We start from the raw sequence: 16,647 nt of genomic DNA on the forward strand, positions 1-16,647 counted from the left end.
TTGGTATATACATCGCAAAATTGTCGCGATAAGTTATTGACTTGATAACGTCACTTATTATCTGTTGAGAGTTTATCTTATCCAGTAATAGCTAAATATTAAGAATATCTTAACGTGCTAGTTGGTGGATAGGTATCGCCAATAGGTATCTCATCTTTTCGCGAGAGGCATAAAATATATTTTAATTAATTGGTAAAGTCCCTTTTTCTTTTTTTTTCTCGCTAAGTCATTAAAACCATATTAACAGACATACAAACTTCGTCGCCTTCGCAGATGAAAATGATTTGACAGTGAAACATTGCAACAGATATCACAAATGTTAATGATATTTTCTCTATTTGAGCACACGAACAAGAACATTTTAAAAATGAGATTTATCTAGAACATATTTCAAAAATTGTCGATTTTAAAGAAACGCCAGTAAGGTAATCGACGATTTCTGCAAGTTCTGTTTAAATATCACAGAGAAAAATTAAGTTTTATATCAGATCTTGACGGAAAATTGTATATATTTAACGTGCCTCGCGTTTGTGACAGTAAACATTTTTTTTCGTTATTAAATATTATGTTTTGTTACATACACAATAATGATTATATTGTTATTTGCCGTATACTTTATTTTGTAAGTTTGTCGTATTAGCATGATACATGTTATTATGATTCTATTATAAGAGAGACATTAATATAAATGTCGATGTATACGTTGTGTTACGCTTTCGTTATACATGTAAACCCTAACATTTCTAGAACTCTAACATAGCTATTTCATTCTCACTTCACGTTTATATTAGTTCCTTCAGGTTACGTTTTTAATATATACGGAAACAAAATGCTTGTAAGTCGAGAAATAAAAAAAGATTAGTTTAATTTTCAGTTGTAATTGCGTTATTTAAAAATAATTTCAACCAATTTTTGTGACTTCTAAATAAATATGTTTGTGCGGCGTAAGCAATTTCTTTTTTTATTGTTATTTTTTTCGCAAAAGAAGTCGAGAACAGAACGAATGAAGAAATAAAGTGTATTTATACTGGGTAATAGAGTACGACGAAAGTGTACACAGATAAAAGGTGCGTATGTAGTAATCTGCGGCTGCAGAGAATACACGCGATTTACTATATAAAAAAATCGTTTGACCGTAACGATGGAATGTGTGTAAAATAAATTCTAGTTCCATAGACTCGTAGGTGCCTAAAGTCAGCAATGATCCAATAAGATCATTAAAGGTGAACCTATTCGCCCACAGAGAAAGACTTCTTTTTAGACACTTTTCTATCCCGGAAACCTTTTCCGAAGTTCATTTTCACTCATTGTCATGAGACGAATGAGTTTTTCGGCGGATTGAGACCGACGAATGGGACAAAAAAACTCACGCGAATGAGATAAATAAATCCCAAAAACGCGAAATTCGACAAACGACGAAGCGGATAATTACTTAAGAAAACACCCAATGGTACGTTCCTGAGATAAAAAGGACCAAATTAAGAGCAGAATGATCCGTATATGTCTCTCCATTAAAGGAGGCTGGGATCAATCAGTGTGACCCTTTTTGAAATTCGAATCAAGAATTCTCTTTTTACGATTGAGCCCAAACTCCCTTGGACTTATTCACTCGAAGCAGTAACGGTGAAACTAAATAATCATAGGTGCTGGATACTGAATACGCCACTTGATATTTTAAGGTGCCTTCGCTCTGTTTGTTGCAGTAAAACTGTACTGGTAACCACCAATCATTTACCCGATCTATAAAGATAAATTTTGATTTCCACATGCGTATGTGTGCGCGTGTTTGTGTGCGTCTGTATGCGCGTGTATGTATGTACAAGTGTAAATTTTAGTTAGTAACAACTAACACGAACGTATCGACGTGTTGCTTTCGCTCCCAAACGTTTCATCACGCACGCAAGTTTTTGAAGAAAAAGAGAGGAAGAGAGAAAGAGAGAAATAAAGAGAAGGAAAGCAACAATGAGCAAATTTTCTTTCACGAAAGAGAAAGTAAAGTCTTGTAAACTGTACAATAGACATCTGTGTAAATAATTGTAAAATATTGGAACTAGTGTAGATTGTTGAAAAGTCTCGTCATGTATCAACGAAAAGCATAGCCAGATTTTCTTCAAAAATCTCGATCATAATGCAAATATTAAATTAAGAGAATAACAGAATATACACTGACGAATGAGTAGAGAAACTGCTTGTTGAATTATGAAGGTTATTTAATTATAAAAGTTTGAATTGAAACTAAAAAAGCAGACAGACATAATTTTTGGAATCGATATGTAGAACAGAGTTTAAGCTAAAATTAAGTTTACATTAATTACATACATGGTATAAGAGCACGATAGAGAGACGCAAAGATGCAAAATCAAAAGAGTATACTTTGGCAGTTAGTTCTTCTAGTATTGTCGCCAAGAGTTATTCAGAAGGAATAAAGAAGAATATTTGCAAGTTTCCTTTTATCGAGATAGAAACGAAATGGTCTATGATAATAGATCTATTCCTTGTAGTTACTACACTTTCTCATCGTAGAATCTTCTTTCATTCTTCCTTCTTCAACAAGCTTGACTGCGCTCTTATTTTAATTTACACACAAGAAGTATAAATACAAAAAGTGATGTCGAAAAGAATAGACTCGATAAATTGGCGAGAATAAATAAATCAGTCGATTTTATCATTTCGCGACCTTCGATTTCGTATTTAGAAATAATATTCTTCTTGTCAATAGATAGTTGAATGTATAAAATCTTGGGGGCAGCGTCAACTAAACAAAAAAAGTATAATCCGCGTAATTGATTTTCTATCATAAAATAAAGCTCGAATCGATCGTCCAACGTTCGCGATAACGCGTCTCTTTCGAATGGAAAAAAATTGTAGTGCAAAGCAGATTCTATGACCAATTTGATCAACTTTTTTCATGTCGAATAATCGTTTGATAATTGATAATTAATATCTTCCAGAGACATAAAACGGAATATGTATAACAGAAAATAAACACTATAACGAACTGTAAAGCACAGCTTGAGTCATAATTGTTATATTGTTTCATCGTAAAAAGAAAGACTGATATATTGATTCATTGTAAAAAGAAAGATAATTATGAAAGCGCTCTTCGTTCTGTTAAAAAGAAGAAAACAGATATTGATAACAATTTGAGAGACATTATAGTAAAATTGGTTACAGTATTAGTTTCTGCAATTAAGTGTAATCTTACATTGTACGTATAAAATAGGTATCGTGAAATGTGTTAAACGATATCGTTCAAAACCAATCCTTTTTTTCAGTTAAACAGAAGATTTGTCCTTTTTAGGAGTCCTTCTTCAGGGTTGCTACACAATTGGAAATCAGGAAAATTGAAAACAGCCAAGGAAATCAGGAAAAAGTCAAGGAATTTTCTAAAATTTTCTGGAAAAATAAAATTCTTGAAAGAAGTTTAATATGCATACATCACATCTATAATTTTGTATTATTATTAATTAAATGTAAGCAGTGTCAGTTTAATCAGCCAGTAATCAGCAATTAATAGTAATTTACATTACCATATTAAATTACTTTCTCTAAAAAATATTTGACGGTTTCCAAATCAGAAAATATAAAAATTCAAAATATTAGAAGCATAAAAAAATTATAAAATTTTGTCTGAAAACCAGAGAAAAGTGTCTTAGGATAAGGAATTTATGACAACCCCATGTGGTTGTCATTCATCTTTCTTTTCTTTCGATTTGAAAAAAAAATGAACCGTGCAAGAAGCTCAATTAAAAAGAATAGGTCTAGAAATTAACAGTTATTAATTTCTAAACGCAAATGAGGAATACAATTTGCAATTCTTAAGTTGCACTAATATTAATTTTAAGCGTGGCTTAAAACTCTCTTTGTCCCTGTCTCTTTTCGGTTTTAAAACGAGATAGAAAGAGTTTTATGTTTCACTTAAAATAAAAGTAACGGGTCTTAGAAGTCTAAAAAAAGAATGGAATATAGTTGATTTTATCCCGTTTTAATCTCTCTTTCTCGTCCTCTCTAATTTGTGCTGCTGCAAATCCCCGCAAACTCACTCTTAGCTTGAAAGTACTTTGTTTTGATAATCGCCTCGTTGATTGACGAGCGACCGATCCCTCAGAGTAGCCGTTCATCGCGTTGTGTAAAAAGAAAAGAAAAAAATAGATATGCATAAGGAAGGATATTATGTATAATGATAACCCCCTCCTTGCGACACAACGGGGACACTGGGGGACCGGGAGAAGGAGAAGCGATAATTTTGCATCGATACACCGAAACTTGCTCGGGCGAAACTGTAATCGCTTTGTATATTTTTGTAAATATACTTCTAGACACTCGATATGTACGGCGTGATGCGACGACGGGTCGGGACGTAAACGTCGAGATAGGACACAAGGAATGACATACAACGGATGATTGAATACTAATCGCAGAGCTGATTAAGAAAGAGAGAAGTGAAAGAGTTGCAAATTCTTCTCTGATCACGGTTAGCATTAAATGATATTTCCACGAGATATTTAACACGAGCTAACAGTAACATTACATCAATATTATAGTTTCCTTGACAATATAAATGTAATTTTTAATGGGAAGAATCCTACATTCGGTCGAATGGATCTTATATATTTTTTATATAAATTTATATACATTCTGATTCTGCATATCGCGTGCCGAAAATGTTTCTCCAGAAACTTAAAATGAGCATGGCAAAATCAGAATAGTAATATCACTCATTAAATTGTACAAGCAATTTATATAATAATTTTTCGAAAAATGCTATAAAGCATTTTTTTAACAGGAATATTAATTGTCATATATTGATAAAATATAAAAACTACGAATAATTTATTGTGAAAGATATCACATGTTATATATAACAGTTATATTGTTGAAGAGATTATTGACATTAATGTAACGTTGGTGCTGTTAAACAAGAGACAGTGTAATATAACGATCACTTCATCTTTGTTTAACATTAGAAAATAAGGATTCACTGTATAAAAAGATAAAGAAATAAGTTGTCACCAACAAGCGAATCTGTCAATCACGGTAGAGAACGTAAGATTATTACCCTATGTTCTCTCTATTGTCATTGGCTTAATCGCTTACTGTTTTACATATCTTACTGTCTTACGTTTTTCTATGCGTTTCTATGTTTTTACACTGTGTCTCTTGCTGAAAGCGTTCACTGTTAACTTGTGTTCCACGAGTTATTAATATCGTTTTGATTCCAATCAATTGATAATAGTTGCATTCAGCAAGAAAAGCAACTTTGCAATTGTAAGATTCTTTGATTATGATTAATTTATACATTTAGATCCAGTGAGGAATTAAGGTCAATTATATTAAAGAATCATATAACAATTACAAAGCTATTTTTTTTACTGAACGTACTGAACGCTATTAATAGTTGGAATGGCATTTATAAATCTGGGAAAAGAATTCCTAAAGGATGTAACTTACAATATTTTACTCTCCGTTTGTTTTTCGCCCTTTGTATATTGCGTGCGTATCGTGTCCTGACTCGACAATCGAATGTTCGCTTGTAAAAGAAAAATCAATGTAGAGGAAGAAGTTCAGCACGCGGTAGTTAATGCATTGGAGGATTTAATTATCGCTATTGAACAGTATATACATATATACATACTTACGTGTGTGTGTGTGTGTGTGTGTGTGTGTGTGTGTGTGTGGTGTGTGTGTGTGTGTGTGTGTGTGTGTATATAAATTGCTATTATTCTATTATAACATATACACGATATATATATTTGCGTTGACCAGTGAGGAATCGTAAAGAAATAAGCATATAGTTATAAATATAAATATCGTAGCGTTTAGTTTTACATATTATACCCGTCACATGTGTAGAAGTCGCATTCCAACGTCTAAGTTTTTAATGAAACAAATAAATTACTTTGGGCAAAACGGGTACTCTCGTCACTCGGTTCTCGTCAGTCCCTGTGTTCCTGGTAGATCCGCTTGTATATATAATCATATTTGATATTCTCGCGCTTGCAATTCTTCCAGGAGACGTCACCGGTTATTCCTCACGAGGGTAGAAGAACATGGAAGAAGAGAGAAAAATAGATACGATCTTTATTATTCGCAAAAATATGAGAATTAAATCAATAATTGTTTTAACAAGACAGAAAACTGGCAGGAGTGATCATAGATCTGTTTCTAAAATTCTAGAAAATCATGCAGAGAAACGTTGGAAATTGCCTCGAAGGCAAATCTTTGTAAGTAAGTCATGATAAATATTTCGCTAATTGCGAGATCCTGAGAGATACCTGCGTAATGATAAAAATATGAATCAACATGAAGTCTGTTCTGTTCACTGATCTGCATTGAAAATGCAGATTGATTTCTTTTTCGCTTTTCGCCAAACTTCAAATATATATTTATTTCATTTTAAGTACGAGTGAATCCCTCGCTCCATTTGCATTCACTTGCTCCTCTTTTGTTAAATCAGCTATCTATATATATATATATATATATAGGTATATGTGCTGTAATTATATTTCTTACATAAGTATAGTATAAATAAAATTATATATAACGTACATACATATAATAATGTTTGTAAAATATTAGAATCTATATACATAAATAACAATCATGTTTATAAATAATATATTTTCATGCGCGATTAGGTGTAGAAAATTCACGAATCCACCAGAATTGGAATCCAAGACAGAATAGGGGATTTACGAGCTGAAGAAATATATAGACGTAGGGGATTCTTCTTCTTGAATCCTGGTGAATCCTCACGATAGGGTCATAGAGTGTCGCCGGTGTCGACACTCGACACCGCTATGCGTGAGCGTGATGCGTCCCATCCCATGTCGCCCGTGCGCGATGTACTCTGCGCCAGACCAGTCATCAGAGACACCAGATACAGCTTATGATCTCATGCAGCCCAATACAGCCAGCTGCCAGACATCACGGCGCGCTCGTCCAATTCGCATGCACTCGTCGGCACTCGTGTTCTCGTGTATCTCGTGTACGCACATACGCTGACGATCTTCCATTGATATCAGCTAATGCCACTTGTCGTAAGCATCACTGTTCAATAGACTCGTGTTGTACTGCAGTTGGAATGCAGTTGCAGTAATTGCGACAGCGATCGCCAGTGACTATTGTAAAGTACGACGATAGTGCCACGGAATAACAATACGTCGCTCGTTATCACGAACGAACTTCAAGGTTAGGCACAAGGTTCGCGTGGCGAAGCACGACGCGGAATCGGACTTCGATTCGGAGTCCGCTTCCGAGGAGTAAACGCGCGACATTGATATCGCTCCGACAGCGGATATGGACGGCAAGGTCGACGACGAGAATCAGCGTGGCGTCAACGACGGCGACTGGGTCTGCCCTGACTCCCAGTACGTAGTTAACGTATTTATTGTTAATGCCGCTGATGCGAATAACCATTGATGACGATTCGTATCCTCGATTACGCTTCCTTTTCCCCTGCAACTACGTTTCCATTTCTCTAAATCAAGATTCGCGTATGACGCGTACGTTACAATTGAATAATGATCCATTAATGATTTTCCCCTCTCATCTTTTCAGATGTGCCAATATAAATTTTGCCAGGCGTAACTCCTGCAATCGCTGTGGGAAAGGTATGCAGCTGTACAGTTGTGTAGTGACTATAGTCTATATTAAACATAGAATGCTAGTTGCATGTTAGATACATAAAAGTACAAGTAGCATTCCGAGCATCTACTATATAAAATATTAGACATTTTACTTATATAATTTGATCTGATGCAGATAGAGGTGAATGCCCGAAAAAGAAAAAATTGGGTCAGGAAATTGGAAAAGCAGCCGCGGAAAAAAGTAGAGGCCTATTTAGGTAATGTTTACAGTTATCTTTTATTAGTAATAAACAATATGTAGAAATCAATTACTTGTACGCAAATTATATATTATGCAATTAATAGATATAAATAACAACTGTTGTTATGAAAAATAGGATAAAAATTAAGGATTTATGATAATTTCAAATAAAGCTAATATTTTTGTGCATACAAAAAGATATTATTTGTTAAATAACGATCATGTATGATGAATTTGGAATAAATATTAACATTCTGGATATTAAACATGTATTTAAAAAAACAATGTAATAAAAGTATAGAATGTTCATTTACATTTTATTGTGTTTCTGCAATATCTCTTCAAGCTGTTAAACTATGTACATATATAAATATATATGCAAAGTATAAAAAATTGCAGCGCGGACGATTGGCAATGTAGTAAATGCGGTAACGTAAACTGGGCTCGCCGACAACAGTGTAACATGTGCAACGCCCCGAAATTCGGTGAGATAGAGGAACGCACAGGATATGGAGGTGGGTATAACGATCGAGGAGTTGTCGAGTATAAGGAGAGGCGAGATGAGGACGACGAATATGATGAGTTCGGACGGCGTAAAAAAAAGCGAAAATTAGAGAAGAATTCCGACGACGACTCGAAAGATTCCAAGTACAGCAGCCCGCGTAGTAAATCTAGAGACAAGGAAGAGAGGGATGAAGATGAAGAGCAAGAAGAAAACGTAAAGTTTTTATGCTGTTAAATGTGGCGTGACTTGAAAAGTGTGATAGAATTTGATAAGTCACGCTCTTCAATATAGCATTGATTAAAATACATTGCGGACATGTAATTGATATTATAAATCACAGGAAGAAGAGGAAGATGACGAGGAGGAAGAAGAGGAAGAGGAAGATGGTGATTTATCTAAATACGACCTTAGTGAATGGGATGATTTTGCACCAGCAAAAAAAAGGTAAGTGTACATACAATTACGTTATTATCCATTTTTGTAAATGTTATTGCGAATTTTTATCTTTCAGTACAAACGGAAGTACTATATCTTCAGAAGCACAACGGTCAAGGTAAATTAATAGCGGTAATGCAATGTAAAATATATCCGTTATTCTCAATCAACATAATTAACAATGCTTTCTTATATTATTAAATTAACGACATTTGTATCAAAAACGTTTATTATAAGGCATGAAACTTATTTACAGAAACGGAGATGATCGGCGCGATTCAGGCACATCCAACCAATGAAAGGCTGTACAGAAGGACAGGTTTGACTTGGGTTTCGGGTATAAAATTGATTATGATGATCAGAGTTGCAGACAGCATACAATGTGATGAATTTTGCTAAAATAATGTATAGTTCCAGATCCTTAAGACTTAAAGTATAACCTGCTTTTTATTGCGATTATATCTTCAGTATATCGCGTAAAGACATCGAGTAGAAAGATTAGCGTTGATTTAGCAAAAGAAAGAAGCGCAAGCGTTCTTCTCATTCAACATATGAATTTTTACAGGTGAACCAGGAGATGAAAGAACGCAACCAGTGCTCGGCAACTAAGAAATATACACAACGCAAGTTTTAGTAATTTAGTATGCACCTTTGGATATAAAGTGGCCGATAATGTGTGACTTATTACAAAGGGAAATCGACTAACAATAAGCTTTACATTTATAATTGAGCTCATAGCTTCGTTGATTCCTAAGGAAGCGAAATGTAGGTCTCCTATTTGCGCGGGTATATCGTTGTTTTAACGATTGCAGAGTTTATGAAAAACTACTTCGGCGCAAGTAGTATGTTTCGCTAGCGAGATACGAGATTGATAATTTCAACATGAATCTATAGAAGAAATTATACACAGCTCGTTTTACAAGCTAAATATGACGTTGTAGAAAAAGATCTTACTCCTATTGTAATAGATGGTGTCAACGCTCTGCGCAAGCCCCGTCGTCGCAGTGTTCTAAAATTCCTATTACTTTTATCACAAACATAACTATATCGATGTAGCCGTGTCACTGCTTCACATTGCTCAAATTGCCTGAAGAAACCTAACTTTTTCTTCTTTTGTCCCCTTGTGTCTCTCTCTCTCTCTTTTTACATCATTTATCTATGCATAATGCTCGCATTAAGTGGACAATCGTCAAGTGTAGTTAAAGAATCATTCCCCAAACAGATATGTATTTTGCATCTTTTGGAAGAGACCAAAAGGAAAGGATACGTTATCTTGCTTTGACTATCACAGATTTGAGTAAGTTGAGAAACAGCCTGCTCACTTTGAAAATGTAGCGCTTTTTAAATTAGTCGTGTCCCGCGTCATTGCAGATATGGACTTGTCGTGAACTCCGACGGCCGTTCTTGAATCGCAAAACGATTATCGATCAAATATCGTACTGACTTCTTGTAAATATCTTTATTTTTCATTTATAATAAAAATCATTCATCAACAACATAATTGTTCTTAGTTCAATTAATTCTTTCCTTATATTGTAAACTACAGGTAGGGGAGGGGAGGGAAGGGAGGAAGTCATGATTATGCACAGAGTTGGTCATAGAGGAGGGGGGGATCGATGAAGGAGTATTGGGGATATTGAAGGATTATGTTGCAACAGGTATATATATATATATATAATATATATAATATGTATAATATGTATATGGTATATATGTACAATAATAAATTTGAGCTTGTTTGACTGTGTTTAAGTATTTTAGTGATAAAGGAAGGATGAATTACGGCACCGGCGTACCAAAATCCTCTTGCTCATTATACCATGCACTTTTGTATATGATTACTTTATCCCAAGTAACCAGTATGAACAAAGAGCAAAAAAAGGAGAGATTTCACTTGTTTTCTTCCTCTCTTATTTTTTTACACTCGAGCGGTAGTAACGTATTTCTTAATCTAGCAATATGATTCTTGATCTGAAGTAACGACTCTTACAAAAAAAAAAAAAAAGAAAAACCAGATTGTACATCAGTATTTACACGAACGCGAGGGATAATATTCATCCATCTTCGTTAACATTTACGATTTACAAATAGTTCCGGAAGATTTCGGTTCGAAACGACACTTCCAAGACATCAAGATAACAGATTTGGAAACACGACGTACGTCGTGATCCGAAATTAAAAAGAAAAAAAAAATAAAAAATCTCGCTTAACACATACGTAAACGTTATACACAAATCAAAAGTCAACTAAAATTTTCGTCGCACGTCAGTCGTAAAGATTATCTTTGAAAATGTGATGTTCAGCGATGCTCACTGATATTCATATTCCTTTCTGTCCTTCGTAACATCGCTAGCACAGTTTACACTTCCAGAACTATATCTTGCATGATTAATAGAAACATCCCTGATAGACGAAAGAGATAAAGATAGATGGATAGATAGAAAGAGAGCAAAAGAGATATTGAGAAAGAGAGAAAAAGAGGGATGAAAGGCCACCATAAAAATCGTCCTTGTTCCCGTCATTCTCGTTCTCGTCATCGTTATCATTACGATATGGATCAATACCGGGCAGCGTTCACTTCGGCATGAAAAATTGTTGATGCGAGTGTGAGTTCGGCGGTGGATGCAAATTAGGATGCGGCGGCCCGCTGCCTCTGGTACCAGTGGCATAAAGCTGTTGTTGGAAGTTGTGAAACTGTTGAGCATAATTTGGGTCAGACATGCTGGGTCCGCTTCCGACGAATGGACCAGTTTTGAAATTGCTGGTTGCGCCGCCCATGCTCGGCGGTAGAGGCTGAGTAGCATCAGGCGGTGGCCCCAATCCCATCGGACTGGCCTTATTGCCGGATACGCCGTACATGCCTGGATTCGGTTGATTCGATAGATTTTGCGATACCATATCGGGCGGGAAGACTTTGTCGGAATCCATAGAGCCGCCTGGGAAGACGCCGCCTCCTACCATATGCTGCATCCGCATCAAGTTGGGTTGCGGTCGCATATTGCCGACCGGTCTCATTGATGGGTGCATGGTGCCGGAGGTGTTCATGGATTGTCCATCCATTCTGGGTGAGGCACCCATACCAGGGATCCCGGCGGCATTCATATTGGACGGCATACCGCCATGCGGACCCCCCATGTTGTTCGGCATACAACCGTTCGGGAAGTACTGAAGGTTTACAGAGGGCGTCCCTCCCATTTTTGACTCTAGATTGGACAGTGGATTGGTAAATCGCGGAAGGAAATCCAAACTGGGTGGACCCCGAGGTGCATGACCGACGTTTGGCCTGGCCGGCAAGTATTGTATGGTATTGGGTGCATTCGGCTTTACTTGAACATTTGCGCCGTTGTAGGGACTGGGCCCTGCGACTCCGTGGCCCGTTATCAATCTTGGCGGTGGCGCGTGTCCAGGGTCACCGCCAGGATAAGCAGCGCCGGCTGCACCAACACCAGAGTGGCCTCCCATCATCCCATGAGCACCCATTATAGCAGGATGCCCCATCTTGCTGGGAACCCCGCCGGGGCTGCCCGTATGCGAAGTAGTAGGGCTGTAACTCGTTGGAGGACCCGCAAGACCCATACACATACCGCCGACCTCATTACCAGGTTCACCACTGGCTGCACCCATATGACAGCTTCCATTCATTTCACCACCCATCTGCATCATATGCATGCCGGCATGTGGATTGCCAAACGGCATCATGCCAACAGCGTTACCGGAATGCATGGGCTCGTTGCCCAGCGAATTGCTAGCCGCCGTATTCGTGAGCTGCTGGCTCATCTGCGCCAAGGACGTTATCGGATCAAAATTCGTACCCATGGTGTTCAAGCCACCAAGTCGACCGCCAATGTTGTTAGGATTGAGAGGCACGTTGTCAGATGGTTGACTCACGTTTATGGACGGCCTGCCACAAGGGAAAGAAGCACCGGTGGGACCGCCGCTCAACGATGGCACTACTGTCGTATTCCCAGAATTATTCGGATTTACCACCGTAGGCTGTTGTTGTGGAGGCTGCTGCTGTTGTTGCTGTGATTGTTGCGACTGCGTTTGCTGTTGCTGCTGTTGAACATCTTTTACGGACGGTGGAGATGTATCGGGTTTCATGGTAGGCGATGCCGGTACTGTTCGCGGTGGACCCATACTGTCGGGCATGCTGGTGTTGTGCGGCGTCGGACTACTTTGCGCGCTTGCACTGGATTTGTTGCATGGTTTCGCAGGATCCGCTGGAGTATGCGGCGCGGCGCTACCCGGCGTATGTGGTGTGTGCGGTGTGTGAGGACTGTGCAGAGAACCCGTGAAGCCTCGGCTCATGCTATCCATTTGTACAGGACTCGCGCCCTCCGATCTAGTAGGAAATTGACTGTTACTATCTAGACTTCCTGGCAAGATTCTGTTGGGCATCTCCGAAGAACTACCGGTATTCCTATTGTCAATGGGAAAAAAAATATTATAGTTTTGCGCAAGTTTTATGTATGATTACATTAACTGAGATATTTTTCAAATGATATTACTCCATAAAATGAGAGAATGAGGGTACTTACGTAGATGAATTGCCATCTTTTAGACTCGTGTTAGGTTGTTTCTGAATAGTTAGTTCCTGCCCTTCGAATGTGCTAAGGTATTGAAGTTGATGAGGACTCGGTACTGGCATTAGATTTGCTTCTTTCACGGCCGATGCATTAACGTTCCCAGCATGTTGCTGCTTTTGTTGAGCTAAAGATTGTAGTGTTCGGCAAAACATACCGTCCACTAAATCGAAAAGAGACACACAAATTTAATTTATAAATTATACAAAATTTTCATTATATCAAATTACACTTCGAACCAGTGAAAAATCTTTACAAAGAAGAAAGTCTTCAAGTAAACTTACCGTTTGGTTGTTGATTGGTAGGAAAATCGAGGGAAGTATCCTTTTGAGCAGTAGTACCACTAGGACTAAGAGCAGCAATATGGGAATGAGACACTGGTGTTCCTGGATTGCTGTGATTCAATCGCGTCGTTGAAACAGCTGCTGTGGCTGCCGTGGCAACCGTCGGGTTTGGAGAGTCCTGGCTTGTCGGGCTTTGTCCTGGCAGGTGGCTGGTCCTCTGATTACCAAGTTGGAACTGTCTGTTGCAGTCCGCTGGTGAATTCAGAGCGGAACTTGCGCGCGGTGATGGTAGCGATAGGTTGCTGGTAGGATTGTTGGGTGACGATGGATTCGGACTTTGAATTGCAATTGGAACACTGGCGGATCGAGTTGTTTGATGATACGGTGGTGGCGGACCTTGACTTCGCGGTACTCCAACCATATTGGTACCGCGCAATGGTACTGCACCAGGATTACCGACAGTTGCCTATAATACAATAAGTATACGTGCATCTACATATATGTAATTTGTTACGAAAAATAATTTATTCAATTAAACTTATTACGCATACCTTGTTTTTTCCATCAAGAAATTGATGCTGTAATTTATGCCAATCCATAGATGGAGAACATTGATTTGGAACACCTACAGGAGGAACATTCGTGGGAGGACACGTCGCTCCTTGAGCCGCATCTGTTAAAGCATTGCCAGTTTGATCCTCCTTGTGACCGGGAAATAATATCATTTGCATTTTTCGTAAGGTCGCTAGTTGAACTTCTCTGTGCTGCCTTTGTTTCGGCGTCAAATTTTCATCTGGAACTTTGACACCTTGGAGAGATGGTTGTAAACCTCCTGGACCTGGACTCGTTGTGCCACCTAATAAATTCGGACTGTGGCCCATAGTAGTGTTATTAGCGGGTTGAGGGTTGGCTGTAAAACATAGTACACATTAAATTTTGCATACGTAAAATGTTAATAATCGATTTAGAAATGAAATATTTAGTAAAAATTACCTGAATTACCAGGTGAATTCGGCACAAGACAAGGCACGTCTATGTTTCCATCATCCAATGATGGTTCAGAATTACCGAGGGAGTTTCCACCATTTATGTTTCGCAAGTTAGGTTGTTCGTTCCAAAATTGTGGAGCATTTGGATCTAGTGCTGGTAAATCCGGGGGTTGTTCAGTCGGGAAAGTATTATTCGCATTTCCCTGATGGCCTTTCTGTTTCATCATAGCAAGATTATTTAACCATTGAGCAGGATTTTGTCGAAATTGATTTACTTTATTTGGATGTTTCTAAAAGAATAAAAATGATAAATATATATTAATGGTAATTAAATAAATAATAAGAGTAATATATGTATAATGTATTTAAAAAGACAAATTGCGAAAAGTAACATTTTGTATGAAATATTTAATATTAAAAATGATATAAATGAAATACTGAGAGATAAATTACATAAATAAAAAATAAAGTATGAAAATAATATATATCTGTAATATTTCAATAAGGAATTATGGAATAATAAACTTTTCTATAATTAAGAATTTATTTTGTATAATAGCTGCTCAATGTGTGTAATAGAAAATCTATAGTACTGTCGGAAGAATTCAACGCTGCGTATAATACCTCCAAATATTTTTTAGTGCCTGGTTGTGCACAATGATAAGCGATGATTGAATCATATTCGCCTCTCAACACTGTCTCTGCGGCTTTATTCGCCAATGCCGTAGAAAATACAAAAACTTGACTCGACTGTTGCATATATTGAGTTTCCCCGCTGCTCGTACTAGTTCCCATCTGTTTTCCCACGACATTACTAACAAGTGGTTGAATGCTGTCCGCTGTAATAACATTTCCACTATAATCTACAGCAAAAAGGATAATTTGATTAATCTAATATAAGGCATGTGTGAGAAGGAAAACAAATGTATACACTTAACATACATATAAATAAGAACAAAAAGTGAAAAATTACAGATATGAATTAAGTTAATTCTTACCAGGTAAATTGTCCGTGGGATTGTTAGGATCACCCTCTTGCTTGACCGAATTCAGGATGGGCTGATTCCCGTTAGCATTCTGATTCTCCCCAGACATTGTACCTTCACCATTAGATGGATCCAAGCAAGGGTCTCTCGGACACTCGGAGGTATCCTCTCCAGTCGCATCGTCTGTCCCACCTGTGCCTTCTTCCTTGATTTTAACAGGGTCGGCATCAGGCTCATCCTTGACAACGGTGGTAGGAGGACAACAGCTGGGCTCGTTGGGCTTCTTTTCGGTTTTCATGGCTGGAGCTTGCCGCATACGCAAACGAGCGAGCGTGTCAAACCTTGCTGTTATGATTGAACAGCGGGAAAAGACGCATGGCCACTAGCACTAGGTTCGCGTCCTCGATGCCTGGTTGTCGCGTGAGCAAAAGAAGAGAGAAAGGACAGACGAGAGGAGAGAAAGGATAGGTTAACGTTGAGATGCACGTCGCCCAGTGGACCGTAGATCACGCGCACTCACCAGACGGTACCTACGAAACCGTTCGTGGCACGAAGCATCGCCATGTGGTCACTTCCCATAGGATAACACGATGAGATCCGTCATAGAGACAACGGGTTCCGAGTCTATCGCAGTCTATTGCGCGAGAATGTATTATGTGTTCGTTGTGCGAATAAAAGAGGATGCTACGGGGAAGCCTCGCCACTTGAATAAGTGAGAACTGAGAAAGTTTAGCCGGGACGGCCGATTACGTTAGAGCGAACCGGCTGGAAGCTGGGCCGGAGCGCGCGACGGTAGTCCCGTAACACTTGTCCGCGTGGGAGAAAGTTTGTCGCAAGTGTCACCGAGTCGCGAGCACGACCTGCACGGCACGGCACGGCACAACACGGCACGCACCTTTTCGGCTGCTGCTGCTGCTGTGAGTGCTGTGAGTGGTGCTGCTGGTGCTGCTGCTGCTGCTGCTGCTGCTGCTGTTGCTGCTGCTGCTGTGTGTGTCGCGCGCGGCTGCTGCGGCTGCGGCTGCGGCGGTGGCGGAG

At 38.4% G+C, this 16,647-nt stretch overlaps 2 protein-coding genes across 4 annotated transcripts; one reads left to right on the forward strand and one right to left on the reverse strand.

The window, feature by feature from the left end:
* Positions 1-6,646: 6,646 nt before the first annotated feature.
* LOC108691401 (zinc finger Ran-binding domain-containing protein 2-like) lies at positions 6,647-10,411 on the forward strand. 2 transcript variants are annotated; one of them, XM_018199140.1, is made up of 8 exons: positions 6,647-7,370; positions 7,561-7,613; positions 7,765-7,846; positions 8,230-8,548; positions 8,676-8,779; positions 8,847-8,888; positions 9,027-9,089; positions 9,336-10,411. In XM_018199140.1, exons 1-7 carry the CDS (start codon positions 7,300-7,302, stop codon positions 9,067-9,069), a joined length of 714 nt encoding a protein of 237 aa, XP_018054629.1. In that variant the 5' UTR covers positions 6,647-7,299; the 3' UTR covers positions 9,070-9,089; positions 9,336-10,411. The 2 variants fall into 2 exon arrangements, with proteins under 2 accessions (XP_018054629.1, XP_018054628.1); XM_018199139.1 differs by lacking the exon at positions 9,336-10,411 and having other exon boundaries at positions 6,648-7,370; positions 9,027-9,143.
* A 47-nt stretch (positions 10,412-10,458) lies between these two features.
* LOC108691399 (protein BCL9 homolog) lies at positions 10,459-16,537 on the reverse strand. 2 transcript variants are annotated; one of them, XM_018199138.1, is made up of 7 exons: positions 15,625-16,537; positions 15,251-15,465; positions 14,631-14,916; positions 14,189-14,547; positions 13,638-14,103; positions 13,309-13,516; positions 10,459-13,190 (listed from the first exon to the last, which is right to left on the reverse strand). In XM_018199138.1, exons 1-7 carry the CDS (start codon positions 15,926-15,928, stop codon positions 11,345-11,347), a joined length of 3,684 nt encoding a protein of 1,227 aa, XP_018054627.1. In that variant the 5' UTR covers positions 15,929-16,537; the 3' UTR covers positions 10,459-11,344. The 2 variants fall into 2 exon arrangements, with proteins under 2 accessions (XP_018054627.1, XP_018054626.1); XM_018199137.1 differs by having other exon boundaries at positions 15,251-15,489.
* Between the last annotated feature and the right edge of the window lie 110 nt (positions 16,538-16,647).

The sequence above is a fragment of the Atta colombica genome, unplaced genomic scaffold (assembly GCF_001594045.1).
Source record: "Atta colombica isolate Treedump-2 unplaced genomic scaffold, Acol1.0 scaffold46, whole genome shotgun sequence".
Taxonomy (NCBI): Eukaryota; Metazoa; Arthropoda; class Insecta; order Hymenoptera; family Formicidae; genus Atta; species Atta colombica.